Consider the following 20,054-nt stretch of genomic DNA (forward strand, 5'->3'; position numbering starts at 1 on the left):
CTGTGTCTGTGTTTTTAGGTTCTGTTGGGGTAGAGTCTCTGTCCCTCTACTCAGGGCACTCACCAGATGGTCTGTAAAATAGCTGGGCCCTTCCCTGGAGCTATCCTTGCATGCAGCAATGTGACTGGGCTTCTCCAATTTATAAATTTTTTCATTTTACATGTTTTAAGCTTTATATGTTGATAGATGCAGTTTCTATAGTTCTTATTTGGGTTGTATTTTAATACAGCTCCTGTTGTAATGAAAATGTATGTCTATCTCTGTATTTTAATGTTTTCTTTAAAATTACACATATTGGGCCTCCTTGGTGGTGCAAGGGGTTAAGACACAACCTAAGAAGCTGTCCACAGCTACTTAAGAATGAGTTTGATCCCCGGCCAGCCAGGGAGCTAACCCACATGGTGCAGCAGACCTCTCCTGTCTCTCCCACTGCTCCCCTCAGCAGTATATTTCAGTCATTCTGCCTGTTCTGTTCCCCGCTCTGTCTGTGGTGAATCCTCTTCCCCCACCCCACACCTCTGGGCTGTCCCCCAGTCCTTGTATGCATAAATAAATCTTAAAAAAAAATAAAATTACACACATTTAGGTAATCTTTGTAATTTGAATTCTAAGTAATGAAAAGGAAGATAATTTTATCAAGAATTTTAATATGGTTAAGGTTTTAAAATAACAGCTTTATTGAGGTGCAATTTACATACCCTTCATAGAGCACTTTGCAGTGATTATTACAGAGTTGTGAACCATCATCATTGTCTATTTCCATTTAAAAATGTAAAGATGGGCCTCCCTTGTGGTGCAGGGGTTTGAGAACAGCGCTGTGAGGCTGTCCGCGGCCTTTGTGGTGTGGGTTCGATCCCCAGCCGGCCAGGGAGATACCTACATGGCACGGCAAAGCTCTCCTGTCTTGCCCGCTGCTCCCCTCAGCAGTGTATTTTGGTATATCTGCCTGTTCTGCTCCCCACTCTCTCTGGTGGGTCTTCTCACCCCCCACAACTCTGGCCTATACCCCACTTCTTTAAAAAAAAAAACTGAAAAAAAAAAATTTAAAGATAGCTTTGTTTTTCTTGTCTGCCTTTCCTTTCCATTTGATAGACAAGTGGAAAAGGACTTACCTTGATAGGAAACTTTCTTTACTTTTTTCTTAATGTTTTTAAACATTGAACTATAAGATTAAGGTTGGTTATAAATAAAAGGGTAAAGTATAATTAGGGCACTTAATGAGAATTCTTGTTTGATAAAATAAAGCTGTTTTGATATGTATTCTTTGTTGAAGCTTTTGTGTAGAATCTTGGATTAATTTGTCAGTCATATGCAAAACTGTGTCTACTTCTTAAAACTTGAATTGAGGAAGGAAATGCTTTGTACCAACATGGCAAGTACTTCATTATAATAAGAACATTTCTGTTCCTTCCTCTCTACTTTGTTCATTGTACTGTATCTCTGAGAGATGGAAACTCTTCAGAGAACTGCCTTGATTTTTTTTTTCATATGCATTGAAGCAACATAAACAGCATTTGAAGTGTTTTGATAAAAGCAAACTGAAATAAAATAGTTGTTTTAATATCCCATAATTTTCAGGTCAGTTTTCAATATTATTAGTGATACCTCCTGTTTTACTTTTTCTCTTAACTAGAACCCATGAACTCTTAAATGCAAATATCTACTCCGAACATATGATTTATTCATAGCCTTAAGGAACTGTAAGGGTTAGTTTGCATTATCATTGTACATTGCTTTTGACACTGAATATACTTTGAATGAAAATGTGAATCTGGATAAGTATTTTAAAAATGCATTTTCATTTAAACTGACTTTTTGTCTAATCTCCTGATTCAGAATCATCCAGAGAAGATTCTCCCAAGGCACAAGGGGAAATGAGTCTGTCATTCTTTAGAATATAGAAAAATGGTTATAAAAGCAGATTTTTTTAATGTCAGCAGCTACAAATTATTTTAAATATTTTCTACAGTGTATTAAAACAGTGCCTTGATTTTACAAAATATGTTTCTTCATATTGTTTTATTTATTTCCTTTAGGAAAAGTAGCCATTAAAAAAGAAGACTTGTGTAACCACAGTGGCAAAGAAACTTGGTTTTCACTACAGCCTGTTGATTGCAATTCAGAGGTTCAGGTAAATATTAAGTTTTAAGTAATATTAGCGATTATCACACACAGAAAACGGGTGAAAGCAAAATAACTATACTAATTCAGATAGCTAGAGCTTATTACATCTTTTTTAAAATTTTGACATTAAATATTATAGAACTTTGGATAATACATAGCTGGAGGGCCTCCCCGGTGGCGCAGAGGTTGAGCGCTGGGTTGCGAGGCTGCCCGAAGCCTCTGCAGCGCCGGTTCGATCCCTGGCCGCCGGGCGAGGGTCCCACATGGCGCGCAGACCTCTCCTGCCGCCCGCTGCTCCCCTCAGCAGTGTACTTCGGTCCTTCTGCCTGCTCTGCTCCCCGCTCTGGCTCTGGTGAATTCTCTCACCCTCCCGCGCTTCTGATTGTACCCAGTGCTTGTATAAATAAATAAATAAATCTTAAAAAAAAAAGAAAGAACACAATTTAAAAAAAAAAATACATAGCTGGAACAAAAAGTCTTTGCTACATAAATTTAACAATAATGTATGTATGTATGAACACATATATATGAGCTTGGGAGGGTATATTTATTAGAGGGCACTTTTTTTCCTTTTTTTGCTTGAATTGTAGTAGCAAATTATTACTTGCTTTTTAAAGTGGGGACAAGGCTTTAAAGGAAAAAATATATTTTATTAATTCTTATTTTGGAGAAGACTCCCTAGAGTCCTGTGATTTCATCTGTTCTGATCAGGATACTCTGTTTACTCTCTAATAAACTAGACTTGGAAAAGATTATTCATTCGAATCATGCCTGAACCCACCACTGCAGAGCCTTCATTCCCACACCCACCCTTCCTGTTGTTCACCTTTCTTTTTTTTAAAAGGATATCATTATTCTTTATAAAGCTCTTCTTTCCACTTGCCCAAATAACAGGTCTTACAGATTCTGTGTGTGACTGAAGATGTATGTTTAACCATGTAGTTTAAGTTTCTATTTGTTTCTGAAAAGTCTGATTTGCTCTTAGAAATTGTTATTTCAATCCAAAGGGAATCCTCTTTTTATAACCTTTTTTTAATTTATAAAATAGGGTAAGGATTGTAAAACCATTTCTCGAGAGCACAACTGCAAGTAGAATTCTTCCTCTCTAAATGAAATTGTAATTTGCCAGCGTGACTCAAACAGAAGTTTAAGATGAGAAAAAGTGCACACACGCCCACTGATATTTGCAAAACGAGTTCCTGTGACTCTATTTCCTCATAACCTCTCAAGCATTCTTTTGATAAATTCTCCAAGGCCCATTTTAATGTACAAAATATAATTGAAACTTTTCCTATTTTACTCATTCTAACCTATTTTATATGTTCTTTTCTTACCATTTGGTGATAACTGTTATTCAGAGCTCAGTTATACAGTGTGGTAAATGATCTGATCAGAGGTATTTTGATGAAGTAGAAAGATTTTTAAACTAGAAGTTAGAAAATTTAGATCCTAGTTTTCATATTATTACTTTACTGACCTTGAATTTGATTACTACAAAATGGAAATAAAAATTGCCTTGTTTGACTCGAAGCATTGTGAGAATTTAGTGAAATACCTTTAAGGGTACTTTGAAAGCTGAAATACTGTACAAATGTAAAATATTGCCTGTTAGGCAACCGTTTCCCTGATAAGCCTTTACCAAAAGGAAGATACAAAAATTTTAAAGTACCAGATTTTCTTTTTAATAGTTTAAATAAAAAGCAAGTTAAAAATAGACTTTGAGAATTTGGCCTAAAATGAAATTTAAGGATTTTTAAAAATGAAGTTTATTAAGTCCTTTCTTTTCTTATGGTTGATGTAAATTTGCTAATAGGGGCCCAGCTCTTATATAGTAAAAATCTATATAGAATATTTTTTATATAATTCTTAGAGATGGTATTAGATATCAGTATTGGGTAATACACTTTTATTTAATGATATTTTTAAACATCTCTAAACATGATCATTCTGGAAACAGGATTTACTTATATATATGTCAGCTTTTAATTTTTTTTGCTATGATTTTATTTTCATGACCATGATTTATTGACCTTTATAGCTGTTTTGTCTTAAGTGATCTTCATTAATTAGTAAGTTCTCATTATTTAAAATACATTTTAGAAGAAAAAATTTAGGGGATGGGAGAGATATATGGTACCATTGAGAATATTGTTGTTTGGACCCAGAACTGATCTCGGAATATTAAATTAATTTTGTAAGTCTAAGAAAGATGGAAAAGCAGCTCATGGTTCATACAAATCTTATTTTATTAATGAATTTGTTGACTTGCATCAATTTTATAAAAATATGATCCATTGATAGAGCCATAGAAGAAAGTTGTGAGACAGAGTTGTGCAGGAACTCATCCTTTAGTAATTTCTTTTAGTAATCACAACAGTATATACCAAACACAGTACTAAGTGCTTATTATACACAATCTCATTTAGTCTTCAGAACAGCATTAGGAAGTACGTAGTGTTACCTCCGTTTTACAAATGAGGAAAATGGACTCATAGAAGTTAATGATATCTCCAAAGTAACAGAACTACTTAATGATGGAATCATGATGCCAGTAGAGGTCTGGTCTGATTCTAAAGCTCGTAATAACCACAGTGCTTTACTGCATTTCACTTTTCTGTACTGTTGGTCATAAATAGGCTCCAAAGAAGGTTATTAGGAGAATCACTTAGGGAACATTTCAATATAAGGGACAGAAGTCTATTCAAATTGCCTCAAATAAATAGGGAGGGGGCATTAAAAAGTTCTAGGCAATATCTTGGAGTGTTTAATTCCAGGAAGTTCAGTGTAGTCAGTGAGAGAAAGTTGGCAGGCATTTGTGGAGAAGTTCGTCTTAAGTAGAGGTCAGGTTCTTACTGTAACAGATTAGACACAGTTAATACAATCAAAATTATATTTGAAAAGACTTTAATTTCTCATAAAGTTCTTTAAAGTATTGGGTGTGTGATTTGTTTTTAGTTGACTACTATATTAAATAATTGACTTGCCTTTGAGGCCATTGTGAACAAAAAATACCTACTTTATTTTCAAAATATAGTCTTCCACTCTGCAGAAATAGATACCACTAGAGACATGTAGGAGCTGAGTCTCACGGATTCATTTATCTTTCTCATTTTAATAACTATTCGCTTTGTAAAGTGAAAGGGAAAGAATCAAATTTTATTTAACGATGAGATCCTGTTGAATTCTTTTTGTATGTCTTATGAGACAAGTATCTCTATTTCTTTCCTCTCTCTGTAAATCCACTGTGATCTCTTATTGATAGCTTGAAAAATGTCACATTAGCCTTTGCATATACATGACAGATTGTCCCCTCACTCTAAGATCTGACTCAGTCTCTGCCCCAAGTTAGAGAATTTGGCCAAACTTGAGTCATTATGTCCACTGTAGACTAATTGATAGGATTGTGAATAAAATCACTGTAGATAGCTAGCTCATTTCTAGTCTTTGTGAAGTCATGTTCCTGAAGAAGTGGGTTTGCATAGAAGAAATGACTGGTATTTCTACTTCACAGGAGATGTTTGACGTCCTAGCTCTACCACTTATTGGTATTATACCCAAACTAGTTGCTGAACTTTTATTATCTCAGGAACTACATCTATGAAATGAAAACTTAGCTAAATAGGATATCTCTTTATTTCTGAAGTTCTAGGGAAATAACATGCAGAATATAATTAAACCCTCAAATTGAAAGATTCTAAATAGTAAAATGGATCTTACACCAAAAGAGTCAAAAAGTTGCTAAGAACTCTTAACTTATTACCGTGAAGGATTTCCCAGATTCTTTTGTCTTAAGTTGCATTTACTGTTTTCAGTTTTCAAATGTCAAGGTATTATTAGTAATATTTCATAAATTCTTGAAATACTTGCTTTTTCTAATTTTTCTTTACTTGCTTTTTCTTATTTTTGACTGTTTTGTAGGTTTTCATCCTGGGTTGAACCATTTTTTTCTCAACCCACTCTAATCTCCTTTAGACCCTATCATGGGTCAGGAGAACACAATTATCTCAAATGTTACCCATTACACTGTTTCATTAGTCTAATGGTTATTTTTCAGTCCCCATTACTTTTTTGTAGCTTTTGAGACTGTAAACCACTCCCATCCCTAGTTTCTGGTTCTCATTATTATCCTACTTCACTTGCTGTTCTTTCTTCATGTTCTTTGCCATGTAAAGGCGTCTCTTTCTATAAATTCTCTTTTAGTGGCCATGCTGTTAGCTATTTGATTCTGGAACTCACTACAAACTATTTATTTTTTCCTCTATTTATTGGATGCTATGATAAAGAGAACGCCTTTTTTAAAGACTGTTCAAACCAAATCTCATTAGAAGTTGGTGTTCTCATTAATTAAGGGTGTTTGTCTCATACAACTTGTACAGGCAGTAAATCCAGATGCACTGTCAGTCACATCCTTCTGATGTAATTACTTAGTTAATAAGTCTTTACCAACAAGCTTATCTTGAATTTCTGGGTCAAGTTATTGATTGTTTCATAGGTTTTTTTTTTTTTTGTATTTAAATTTTTCATATTTATTTAAATATGATAGTGATTATAGCTAATAATACATGCATAGTTTTTTCATTAGAAAATTTTTTGTTTTCATTTTTCTTTATTGAGGTAACATTGTTCTACAACACTGTGTATGATTTAGGTGAATAGGTTCACACCTCACATGTATGTTTCTACACCACCCTCACCATCAAAGCATCCATAGTCCATTGGACCTTAGGCCATTGGACCCCCCCACCTTTGTAACTACTCTCAACCCTTCCTCCTCTACTACTACCCTCAGTTCTATACTCATATTTCTAGTGTTTGTTTTACATTAGTTGATTACTTTTTCCCCTCTGTATTCTACATCTGAGTGAATCATCCAGTATTTGTATTTCTCCTTCTTTCTTTCTTCACTTAGCACAATCCCCTCTGATTCCATCCATGCTGCCACAAGTCATAAGGGTTCATTTTTTTAAATAGCTGAGGAGTAGTCCACTGTGCATATATACCACATCTTTTTAATCCACTGCTGTGTCAGTGGGCATTTTGGTTGTTTCTATAACTTAGCTATTGTAAATATGCTGCAGTGGACATAGGAGTGTGTGTATCCCTTTGAATTAATGATTTTGTATTATTTGGATAGATACTTAGGAGTAAAATTGCTGTTCGATGGTAAATCTATTTTAATATTTGGAGGAACCTCCATACTCTTTTCTGTAAGAGATGGACCAGTCTGCATTCCCATTAACATTGCTCCTTTTTCTCTATACACCCTTTCCAACATTTATTTCTGTTTCTGCTTTTTGTTTTTTGTTTTACCTCACTGAAGTAAGGTGGTATTTCATCGTGGTTTTGATTTGCATTCCCCTGAAGATAAATGATGTTGAACATTTTTCATGTGCCTATTTGTCATCTGTCTTCTGTGGAGAAGTGTCTTTTTTAGCTCTTCTACCCATTTTTTGACTGGATTCTTTGTTTTCTTTTGGTTGAGTATTATGAATTCTTTGTAGATCTTAAATATTTACCTTTGTCTGATATATAATGTATGAATACTTTTTCCCATTCAGTAGTGTGTCTTTTTATTTTAATAATAGTTCTTTTTGCTGTACAGAAACTTTTTAGCTTGATTTAGTCCCATTCATTTGTTTTCATTTTTGTTTTCCTTGCTGTTGGAGTCAAGTTCCCAAAGACATCCCTAAAGCCAGTGTTTTAGAGTATTTTACCTATGTTTTCCTCTATATATATTATGGTTTTCAGTCTTACCAAGAGGCCTTTTAAATATGTTTTGAGTTAACTTTTGTGTATGGTGTGAGAGTGGTTAGTTTCATTTTTCTGCATGTAGTTCTCCAGTTTTCCCAGCCATATTTTTTTTCACATTACTAAGATATAGTGTAAAGGTTTATTTCATTGTTGCGGGTTGAGTTTTAAAAACTTTATTCTTAATGGAATAACAAAGAAATGAACATTTCTATATCATGATGAGTACTTCTTTAAGGAGAAAACAAATCTGTCCATAATTAAAGAGATATTAAGTAAATGTTAATTTTGTGTTTCATCTGACAGTCAAATGATTACAGATTTACTGGTATAAATGAAAACACTCATCAGAAATCTAGAAGTTGGAATTTCTTCCCTCTCATATGAAGAAAACTTTGCACCAGTTGAAACGGACTGAGTCTTTTTTGTGGAATGGTTATTAAATTTAGTATTTTGTGATTAAAATTAATAAAATATCTAGACTTGAGGCTTTTTAAGTGTATGCATTGTGTTTTGCCTCCATACCTATATTCATCTGAGTTTGCCAAGCTGTATGTATGAAAAAATTTACATGACATCTTTGTATGGCACCAAGAATATACATAAGATTAAAATGATCAGATTTTCTGCAAAAATTTTCAAATAACTGAAATAAAGTTAGCATATAAAATATTAAATCTTCAGACAGTACCAGAATATGTTCCCAAATTTGCCTACAATTAATGTGAAGTAATTACATATGACAGCTTCACATAATCAAATTGTGGAATGTGTAGACTATACCGTGTGAGAATTTGGTTTATTTTTAAAACAGCTAATGCAGTGTTGGATACCTAACTTTACAACATTTTCTGAAGTGTGTAAAAGATAGACTTTTTGTCTTATAGGAAGTTGAATCATAAGAAAGCAGTTGTGGAACAAATCACATCATGTTTATCATTAAACATAGTTACTTCTCTGAGTATTATTGTTAACTTTTCTTTAGGTTTCTTTGTTTTTTTTTTTTTTAATGTTGCTTTTAGAGTTTTCTCTGTTTTCTGTTTTAAGCTGTTATACTATGGCTTGCCTATGTATGGTTTTCTTTTTATTTCTTCTAGTTGATTGTTTAAAGGTTTTCTAAGTCTACCTCTGTTTTCATCAGTTTGGAAAATTCCAGGCATTTATCTCTTCTATTCTTTACTTGTCTTTCTTTCTCCTCTCTTCTGGGACTTTAAGTACGTGAATAGACTATTTTACTGTCTCATGCTCTCTGTTATTTCATTGTGGATATTTTCTACTGAGTAATTTAGCTCCCATTTCACTAATCCTCTTTTTAGCTGTAGTCAATCTGCTATTAAACACATCTTCATTTTGGTTATTTTATTCTGATTTTTTCATTTGATTCTTTTTTTGTTTGTTTCCCAATTATTTGCTAGGTTTTTTGTTTTCTGTCTCAATTTATCTAAATAGCTGTTTTAATTTCTGTCAGTTCTAATTCCAACATCTGCGTCCCCTATAAATCCTCTGTTTTTGTCAACTTTGTATGTGTTTGGTCTTCTGTCATGCTTCATTTTTGATGGATTGCTGAACATTGAAATATGAAATATTTTAGAAATTGAGTTTCTGGCTATTTTTTCCTTCCTCCAGAGAGGATTTATTTTTGCTTTTGGCATGTGGTTAGGCTAGTGGCTGACATCTTAATCCAGATAGGAATTTGACTGATTCCAGGCTAGGTTTCATTCTTTGTAAAGGCTGTTCTATGAAGTTCATTCTTACTCCTCAGGCATAATTCTATACGTGTTCGAACAGAAAGCCTAAATTTTACCAGGACCGTTCTGCCTCTGAGCTCTGGGCTCTAGTTTTTATCTGCCTAGTGTGGAAAGCTTAGATTAAGTTTCTCAGTCTCTGAGACTAGTGCTGAAGTTAGGCAGTCCTTTTCAATCAACAAGCTTCTCCAGATGTCCCACCAGCAAGTTCTACCTACATCAATTGGCCAGAACTGTAGCATATGAGTATCCTTAGGCACCTATCCCTTACCTCAAGGAAGACTAGGAAATATTTTGCTGAGCTCTTAACTGCCCTCTCCAAAAACAAAAACAAAACAATAAAAGTTGTTTTGCAACAATTCAAATCTATAAAATGTTGACAGATAAAAGTAAAACTGAACTTTTGTGTGGATAATCAGTAATGCTGAATAATTTTTCTAAAATGTTTGCAGATATGATTCTCAAACTAAAAAGCAGCTTCAAATAATTTTTAAAACTTTTGTTCATTCTTCTTTACTGAAAGCAGTACACATAGTAGTAGAAACTTTAAAAATATAGATATGCAAGAAGAAAAACTGAAATACTACCAACCAAAGGTAACTTCTAAGTTTGGTAGACACATATATACACAAGCAAGTGTATATAGTGTGTATGTTTTATTTTTACAAATTAACATTATCTCACAAACCCTATTTTGTACCTTATTTCTTTTACTAAGTATCATGTACATCTTTCCGTGTTAAAGTATATAATGATAGTGTTTTGCAGTTTAGAGACTATAGTTTCCTTAATTTAACTGATAATGTATTTTAATTTTTGTGTTTCACTCTAATAGTATGTGTCTTGTGACTACCCGCGCTGTCCCCACTCTTTTCTTTACCTGGTTAATTCACAATTACATGATTGTTGACTAATACTAAAGGAATGTTCTGTTAAACAGTCAGTGGGAGTAATGAACATATTAGGTAGGCTCTGACTCAACAATAATGATTCCTAGTAGAATTCCATTAAATGTACTTTTTATTTCTAGGTTTGACTTGATGCAGTGCTATGATTTTTAGTTGCGAATCAATTGTTAGAAAGTTTTTTTTTCTATTTTAATGTTTTTATTGTTTTAGAATAGAGTAGATCCTAGACATTTCCTGAGGGACAATTGGAAGTGCCTTGTTAGCATGCAATTTCTACCATAAAATGTATATATGTTAAAATAGTAAAACTACTTTGATGCAGTTGTCTAGGTTCACTCACTAGACAAGGGAAACACATGTGCTGACATAACAAACGTGATTCAAAATTTTAGTACAGTGAAAGTCAAATGACCACATGTCATGGATCTTCAGAGTCACTCTTGAATAATAGGGGCTGTGAATATTAAATACAGAACTAACAAAAGACCATGTTATAAATTATATATGGGTTTATAAATATTTGTCCTTAGGTTTTTAGTGGAAGACTTGCTTAATTTAGTTCCAGTTCCACCTACCTGCTAGTTTTCTGATGCCTTTGTTTCTTTAGAGCTTAGCTTTCTTGTGCAAGTTTTTGTGTTGAGATCCATCAATATTTATTGCTCATCATTAACTCTCTAGCTAACCCTGAACATTATAGTTAGTGAATCTCATCCATTCTTGTATAACAAATCCACAATAAAGTAGTAAGGCAGATACAATGTTTAGATTTTTTGTGAAAGAATGTCTGAAAGAGTTCCTCCAAAAAGGAACAGTGACTAGGTAATGAACTTTCCTGCCTCTGATGAAATTACTTATGTCATCAGCCCCTAGACATCACACCCCTGAAATCTCCACTAGGCACCGTGGGAATTTGTCTTGTCAGTTGGGTGGAGGTAATGCAACATTCTTTCTTAACCAATTCAGAATTGCTCACAACCAGTTTAGAATTGTTCATCACCAGTGGCAGAGTAGAAACATCAAGCTCTAGATATATTGTTACTGCATCTTTGTTTCTTGAGAAGTTGATAATTTGCCTTAATTTATACTACTGAAAACATTTTAATCTACTTAATGACTTTTTAATTAAATACTCCTTTATTTTCAGTATACCATTTTTTCATCAATGCTCTTGTTTATTGTCTCCTCAACTACATTGTGTTTCGTAAGCAATGACTATGTCTTATACATTTGTAGAGTTGTGTCCACTCCCAGAATGCCTTCTAAAACATAGTAGATATCCAGTAAATCTGACTTGATGAAAAATTAGCTTTTAAGCTCTTAGTTTTGGCTTAATCGATTTAGAAATGTATGCTTTCTCTGTTTTTTAATGATAGTACCTTTGTCCTCATTGATGGTTTGTCTTTTCTGAAAAAAGCTTTCTGTGTTTTACAAATTGCTTTTATTTCAAATTTCCTAAAGCATGTGTTACCTTTCTAATTTGTGATAATTGAGATACATAAATATTTTATTGAACTGGGTATAAAATCCTTAGATTTGAATACTATGTTTGATGTATGCATTTGAGTACTAACAGATTTTTGATTTATGTTATTGATTAGTCATTTAGCAAGTAATAAATTTAAATTTAACAAGTAATTATTGTTAGTGTGGACAAAGCTGTGTGCTAGGAATCATTGATGTTTAGTTAGTGGGTAAATATGGGTACCATTTTAAAAAGTGCGTGCCATTAATTGCCAGTAAAATAAACAACTGTTTGTAATTTTGTCTTTATAGGGTAAAGTTCACCTTGAATTAAAACTGAATGAACTCATAACAGAGAATGGAACCGTGTGCCAACAGCTTGTAGTACAGTAAGCATATTTCTTTTACCAAAATCAGCTAGAAATAATTCTCTATTTTGTGTTCTTTGAATTTTACACCAACTTATTATTTTATTATTAGAGAAATGAAACTGCTATGCCATTCTTTTATTAAGTTGATTTCCAGTTTATTTTCTTAAATATAATCTCAGGTTATGATGAATTATAAATTTATCCAACCAATATTTACTGAATGTGTTTTGAATGATAGATACAGTCAGTGGGGTGTTACAGGATCATTGATGTTGGAAAGGCTTCCTAGTGGATGGCCTCTACAAACCTTGACACCACAGAGCACAGCATTAGGATGTTGGTGCTAAAACTTAATTTACTAGCTGTTCTAGAAATATGTTTTAGGCCAGTCCTCTACTGCTTCCCTACAAACCAAACTCTTCCTCTGTATTATCAACAAATTACTGAATAGCCAACATATTCCATTTCTGAATGTTTTTCCTATCTTTGTCCTAACTGATATCTGAATATCCCAGAGGTAGTTTCCTCCTCTACTCCCTTCTCAGTTGGAGGCTATGTTTTCATTCACTCTGCCAAACTCTCTCTTCTGTTCAGTGAATTTATACGTTATACTTTTAATGTGATTGTTAATATATTGATACAGCTTTAATCTGCCATTTTACTTTTTTTGTCTTCCATTTTTCTTTCTCTTTTTCTGTTGATTGAACATTCTTCAGAATTCTATTTTTTCTGTACTGTTTCCCTACAGTTTATTGCTGTATAATTTTTTTTAGTGCTTCTTTAGATTTACACTGTACATGAATGACTTACCTTAGTCTACTCGTGTTGACATTTTACCAGTTAGAATAAAGATAGAAACCTTACCTTTTTAAAATCAGAGCCCTCTGTTTGTCTTATAATTATCTTACATAATTTGAGAACCACCTCAGTGTTGAAAGTTTTGCTTCAGCCATCCAAAGCAAAAAGTCTTAAGTTTATTGTGTTTACCCATAATTTTTCTCTTTCTGTATTTGTTTTTTTTCCTTTCTGTTAAATATTCCTTCTTTTGTCACTTTCTTTATGTTAAGGGAATTTTCTCTTGCTATCTTTTGAGGGTGGGTCTGCTGGTGAAATTCTTTTTGTTTTCCTTCATCTGAGAATTTCTTGATTACTTCATTCTTAAGAGTAGTTTCACTGAATGTAGAATTTTGGGTTGACTGCTTTTTTTTCCAGCCCATGAAAAATGTTCCTTTTGATTTACCTGTGGTTTTTCATGAGAAAACTACTGTCACTCAAATTGTTTTACCCCAAAGCTTCCATCCTCACCTCTCCTGAAAGAGATTAAAAAAAAAAAAAAAGCCAGGTGGAGCCAGGCTGGACTCCATAAAAAGCTCTACACCAGAAAGAAGAACTTTATTTTTCTTTTTTTAAGATTTATTTATTTATTTAATTTATTTTTACAAGCACTGGGTACAGTCAGAAGTGCAGGAGGGTGAGAGAATTCACCAGAGCCAGAGCGGGGAGCAGAGCAGACAGAAGGACCGAAGCACATTGCTGAGGGGAGCAGCGGGTGGCAGGAGAGGTCTGCGTGCCATGTGGGACCCTCCTCCGGTGGCTGGGGAGCAGCCGGTGATAGAACCAGCACTGCAGAGGCTGCGGGCAGCTTTGCAACCCAGCATTCAAACGCTGCGCCACCGGGGAGGCCCCAGAAAGAACTTTAGAGTGAACTCACAAATCCTTTGAAAAGGCAAACTGACAGTGTGTATACTTCTCGACCCTGCAGAAGCTGTACCTACAGCAACGGCAGAGCGGCAAGGCAGAGCAGCAGTGGCCACTTGTGGGCAGCCATAGTGTTAAGTGGGCATACATGTGCCTGCTACACACACAGTGCTGCCTTTAAGCCAAGTGCAGGTTATTCCCAGAATGTGAGCCTAGAGATCCATATATTGCCCTTCCCACTGGGATGCCCGATGGGAAGCCCAATAGATCACAATCCCTGGAAGAAAGGAACAACAGACAGGGAGGTGAAGACAACCTAAGCACAGAATAAGGCTTACTTTGGAACAAAAACAGCAGGTAAAGGTGACTGTCACTCCTCAAAAAAGATTGAATATTAAAACCCAGACACCTTCCTCTACCTCACATCAAGGTAAACTAAGACGAGAACAAATCCCCGGTGACCCAGCCCCCCCACAACACACATAAATAACAATAAATCAGGCAATATACATACCTAGAAAGCAAGATGCTTCACAAAATGAAAAGGACATAAGTCCCAGGACGAAAGTATAAAGGAGACAGAAATAGAGAAACTATCCAAAAATGACTTCAGAACAATATGAAAAATATTTAATGAGAGGGCCTCCCCCGTGGCACAGCGGTTGAGCACTGGGTGGCGAGGCTGCCCGCAGCCTCTAAAGTGCCGGTTCGATCCCCGGCTGCTGGGCGAGGGTCCCACATGGCGCGCAGACCTCTCCTGCCACCCGCTACTCCCCTCAGCAGTGTACCACGTCAGTCTTCCTGCTCTGCTCTCTCCTCTGGCTCTGGTGAATTCTCTCACCCTCCCGCGCTTCTAACTGTGCCCAGTGCTTGTATAAATAAATAAAATAAATCTTTTAAAAAAAATTAAATGAGATACAGGAAAGTCACTCAAAGGCAGGCAGGCAGACTCAAGACCTCAGAAGGAGATCCAGGAACAAAGAGAGTACTTCACTAAAGAGATTAAATTTATGAAAAGATCATTAAAAGAAACTCTGAATGAAATACATACAAACTTAGTGCTTTAAATAACATCAAAACTGCAGGAGTTCAGCTGTAGAAGACTCAAACAAATTACTCGTTTAAAAGAAGAACACTCTCAAGACAAAGGAAAAATGAGGAAACTACAAAAAAAAGTTGGATTCAGCTAGAAGAGGAAACTTTCCCAGAAGGGGAAGAAAAAGAAATAGGACTAGAAAACCTATTTTAAAATGTCATAAATGAGGGCCTCCCCGGTGGCGCAGCGGTTGAGCGCAGGGTTGCTAAGCTGCCCGCGGCCTCTGCGACGCAGGTTCGATCCCCGGCTGCTCCCCGGCCACCAGAGGAGGGTTCCACATGGTGCGCAGACCTCTCCTGCCGCCCGCTGCTCCCCTCAGCAGTGTACTTCGGTCCTTCTGCCTGCTCTGCTCCCCACTCTGCCTCTGGTGAATTCTCTCACCCTCCCGCGCTTCTGACTGTACCCAGTGCATGTATAAACAAACAAACAAACAAATAAATAAATAAAACATGCCTCTATTTAAAAAAAAAAATCTAAAAAAAAAAAAAAAAAAAAAAAAATGTCATAAATGAGAATGTACCAAACCTACAGAATGAATTAAATATGGAAGTCTATCAAGCAGAGAGAATACCTAAATTCTTAGATGAAAAAGACACATTACTGTCAGGCTATCAAAAATCAAAGATAAAATTTTACAGGAAGCAAGAGGAAAAAATAATAAGAGCTTCCAAATTACAATTTTTCTGGATTTCAGTCTAGATGCACTCCAAGCAAGAAGAGACTGGAAGAAAATATTCACAGTCCTGAAAGTGTAGAACTCTCAGCCAAGACTTCTCTATCCTGCAAAATTACTAAATATGAAGGAATAATAAAGTTTTTCTCAGACAAACAGAAACTAATGGTCTTGGCTACCACTAGACCCATTCTTCTAGTAACACTAAAAGGAGTTTTTCCACAAGGAAAGAAAATCTGAAGTCACAAACACCTTAGCAGAATGACAAGAGCAATGTAATACCAGTAACAAGAGCAAGAACACTAATAGTCAACATCAGCAAATACTAAGGGGGAGGTAGAAATGGCTAGAACCAGTACAAAGTCAGAGAACAAATACCAGCTCATAAAGGACCCAAAACATAGAAATTCAAGTAAAACCCCATGGCAACCATTAACCAAAAATCCAGAATAGACACCCACAGATGAAGAAGCAAAGACATTGATAGAAATACCAAGGAAAGCCATACAGAAAGAGTAGAAAGAAACGGCAGAAAAAGAAAAAAATCAAAAACAAAATGACTGAAAATTTAACAGTTCATATCAATAATCATCCTAACTATGAATGGTCTGAATTCACCGAAAGAAAGACATAGGCCAACAATGTGGGTGACAAAATTCCAGCCATTAGTACTTTGTTTACAAGAGACCCATTTAAAATCAAAACATAAAAACAAACTAAAAGTAACAGTCTGGAATAAAGTAACAGTCTGAAATGCATGTTAATAACTCAGAGAGTGAACTAGGAACTGCTATTCTTATATTCAATAAGCTAGACTTTCAACTAAAAAGGTTTTCAGACAAAGATAGATACTATATAATCATCAATGGAACAACTCACGAAGGAGAGATAAATTATTAATATATATATATATGCTCTGAATATAGGCGCACCTAGTTATATAAAGCAACTATTAACACACCTAAAACAATATATCAACAAAAATACAGTTGTCAGAGATTTCAACACACCACTGATACAAAGAAATAGATTATCTACACAGAAAATTAACAAATAAAAATTCTTAAATGAAGTATTAGATCAGATGGATTTACTCGATATTTACAAAGTTTTCTATCCTAAAAACGAGTATACTTTCTTCTCCAGTATGCACGGAACATTTTCAAGAATAGATTACATACTAGGACATAAAACAAGTCTCAGAAGTATATGAAAATAGAAATTATATGAAGTGTTTTCACAGACCACAGTGCTATATAAAGCTAGAAATTAACCACAAAAGGAATGCTGAAACCAAAATATGTGAAGAAGCCCTTGGGTCAATGAGGAAATCAAATTAAGATATGAAAAGATATCTAGGGACTAGTGAAAATGAAGACCCTGTGGGATGCTTTAAAAACAGTTCTGGTGGGAAGCTCATAGCAATACAGGCCCACATAATAAAACAAGAGAGATCCCAATTTAACAGTCTAACACTGCAGTTGAAGAAACTAGGAGAACAACAAAAGCACCCCAAAACCAGTAGAAGGCAAGAAATAATAAAATTAGAGCAGAAATAAATGAAATAGAAAACAAAAACAGTGCAAAAGATAAATGAAACCAAGAATTGGTTCTGTGAGAAAATAAAGTCCACAAGCCATTAGCTATGCTTTTAAAGAAGAGAGAAAACCGAAATTAATAGAATCTGAAATGAAAGCGATGAAATTACAGCAGATACTATGGAAAGACATATGATCATAGAATATTTTATTAAAGACTATGCAAACAAACTGGACAACCTTGAAGAAATGGGCAAATTCTAACCTCCCAAGACTGAACCAGGATGAAGTAGATGGCTTAAACAGTCCAATCACAAGTGTTCAGATTGAAAGAGTAATATAAAGTCTCCCCAAGAATAAAAACCCAGCACCAGATGGCTTCACCAGTAAATTCTACCAAACCTATAAAGTAGGTCTTGTACCTATTTTAAAAACACTCTTTAAAAAAATTGAAGAGGGAATAAATCTCCTCAGTACATTCTATGAGACCAACTTACCCTGGTCCCCAAACCAAATGAAGACAGTATAAAAAAAGAAAATTATAGCCAGTATCTCTGATGAACGTAGATACAAAAATTCTCACCAAAATCTAGCAAACCAAATACAACATATCAAGAGAACTGTCTACCACAATCAAGTAGGCTTCATCCCAGAGATGGAAGTCTGATTCAACACATGTAAATCGATTAATGTCATCCATCAGATCAGCAAATAGGAAGACAAAAATCACGTGATCAACTCAATAGATGCCAGAAAAGCATTTGACCAAGATCCAACATCCATTTATGATGATAACCCTCCAAAAAAAGGGGAATAAATGGAACATAGTAAATATTACAAAAACCATGTATGACAAACTTAAAGCCAATATTATTCTCAATGGTGAAAAGCTGAAAGCATTTCCACAAAGATCAGGAATGATAACAGGGATGTCCACTGTAACCACTGTAAATATCGTAATCCTGGAAGTCCTAGCTAAAGCAATTAGACAAAAGGACATAAAAGAAACCTAGATTGAAAAAGAAGTGAAACTCACTTTTCACAGATGACATGCTGATATACTCAGAGAAACCAAAAGACTCTACAAAAAAACTTCTAGAAATAATAAGTGACTACAGTAAGGTATACACAAAAATCAGTGGCATTTCTGTAGTATGAACAATGTATCAGAAGAAAGGGAAATAAGGACTACAGTTCCATTGACAGTCATGCCAAAAAGAATAAAATACCTAGGATTAACCTAACTAAGCCAGTGAAGGAAGGACTTAATGAAAACAATGAAACTCTGTTAAAGGAAATAAAATAAAACACAAAGAAAATGTTAAGATGTCCCATGCTCCTGGGTAGGAAGAATTTCATAATTAAATTGGCCTTACCACAGTTAAATTGGCCTTAGGATACAGAGTTAATGCAATACCTATTAAAATACCAATGATTTTATTTAAGAAATAGAACAATTACCAAATTTATATGGAACCATAAAAGGACTCCCCAAATAGCTAAAACAATCTTGAACTAAAAGAAAAATGGAGGCATCACACTTCGTGACTTCAAACAATACAGTATGGTATCAGAACAAAACCAGAAATTCAGACCAAGGAATAGATCTGAAAACCCAGAGACAGATACATATTAATATGAACAGATAATATTCAATAAAGAAATTAAGACCACATGATGGGGAAAAGATAGCCTTTTTTTAAAAAATGGTGCTGGGAAACATGGATAGCCATGTGCAAAAAAAGAAAGCAAGACCATAGTTAACATCATACATGAAAATTCATTCAAAATGGATTAAAGATTTACACATAAGAACTAAAACCATAAAGTATTTGAAAGAAAATTACGGGGGGAACACACTATAAGACAACAACCACAAGGATGTATTTGGAATGCAATCCCAGCAGCAAGGGAAACAAGCAAAAATAAGCAAGTGCAACTCTTATCAAACTTAAAGCTTTTGCACCTCAAAAGAAACCATCACAAAAACAAAAAGACAACCTACAGAAAGAGAAAAAATGTTTATATACCATACATCTGATAAGGGATTTATCTCCAAAATTTATAAAGTACTTACACAATCCAACAACAAACAAGTGACCCAATAAAAAAATAGGCAAAGGATCTCAGCAGACACATCTCTAAAGAAAACATTCAGATGGCCTATAGACATATGAAAAAATGTTTGTTCAAAATCACTTAGTGTAAAAGAAAGGCAAATTAATACCACACTGAGATACCACCTCACACCTGTGAGAGGTCCATATGAAAAAGAACAGAATTAACAGATATTGGAGAGGTTGCAGTAAATAAGGAACTCCCGTCCATTGTTGGTGGGAATGCAAGCTGGTACAACCCCTGTGAAAATGGTATGGTGATGTCTCAAGAAAATAAAAATGGAAATTCCATTTGACCCAGCAATACTGCTGTTAGCTATTTATCCAAATACATGAAAATTTTAACATGAAAAGATCCACCTACACCTATCGCCATAGCAGCACTGTTTACAGTTGCCAAGTCATAGATCCACCCCAAGAGCCCTGCAAAAGATAAATGGATAGAGGAAACTGTGCAACATATATTCAATGGAATATTACACATCTGTGAAGAAAGGTGAAGTGGTGGCATTTGGTAAAAAAATGCTACCTTGAGGTGATCATATTGAATAAAATCAACCAAAAAGTGAAATGTA

At 34.7% G+C, this 20,054-nt stretch overlaps 1 protein-coding gene across 3 annotated transcripts in view; it reads left to right on the forward strand.

Moving 5' to 3' along the window:
* RASA2 (RAS p21 protein activator 2) overlaps positions 1–20,054 on the forward strand; it is a gene marked incomplete at both ends in the record, with an annotated part of 114,107 nt that overhangs the window by 42,754 nt on the left and 51,299 nt on the right. For all 3 annotated transcript variants that reach the window (XM_084231170.1, XM_084231171.1, XM_084231172.1), the window contains 2 exons: positions 2,037–2,131; positions 12,299–12,375. In XM_084231170.1, coding sequence (XP_084087296.1) covers positions 2,037–2,131; positions 12,299–12,375 — 172 coding nt within the window. The remainder of the gene's footprint in view (positions 1–2,036; positions 2,132–12,298; positions 12,376–20,054) is intronic.

Source organism: Talpa europaea (assembly GCF_964194135.1).
Source record: "Talpa europaea genome assembly, chromosome: 4".
Lineage (NCBI taxonomy): Eukaryota > Metazoa > Chordata > Mammalia > Eulipotyphla > Talpidae > Talpa > Talpa europaea.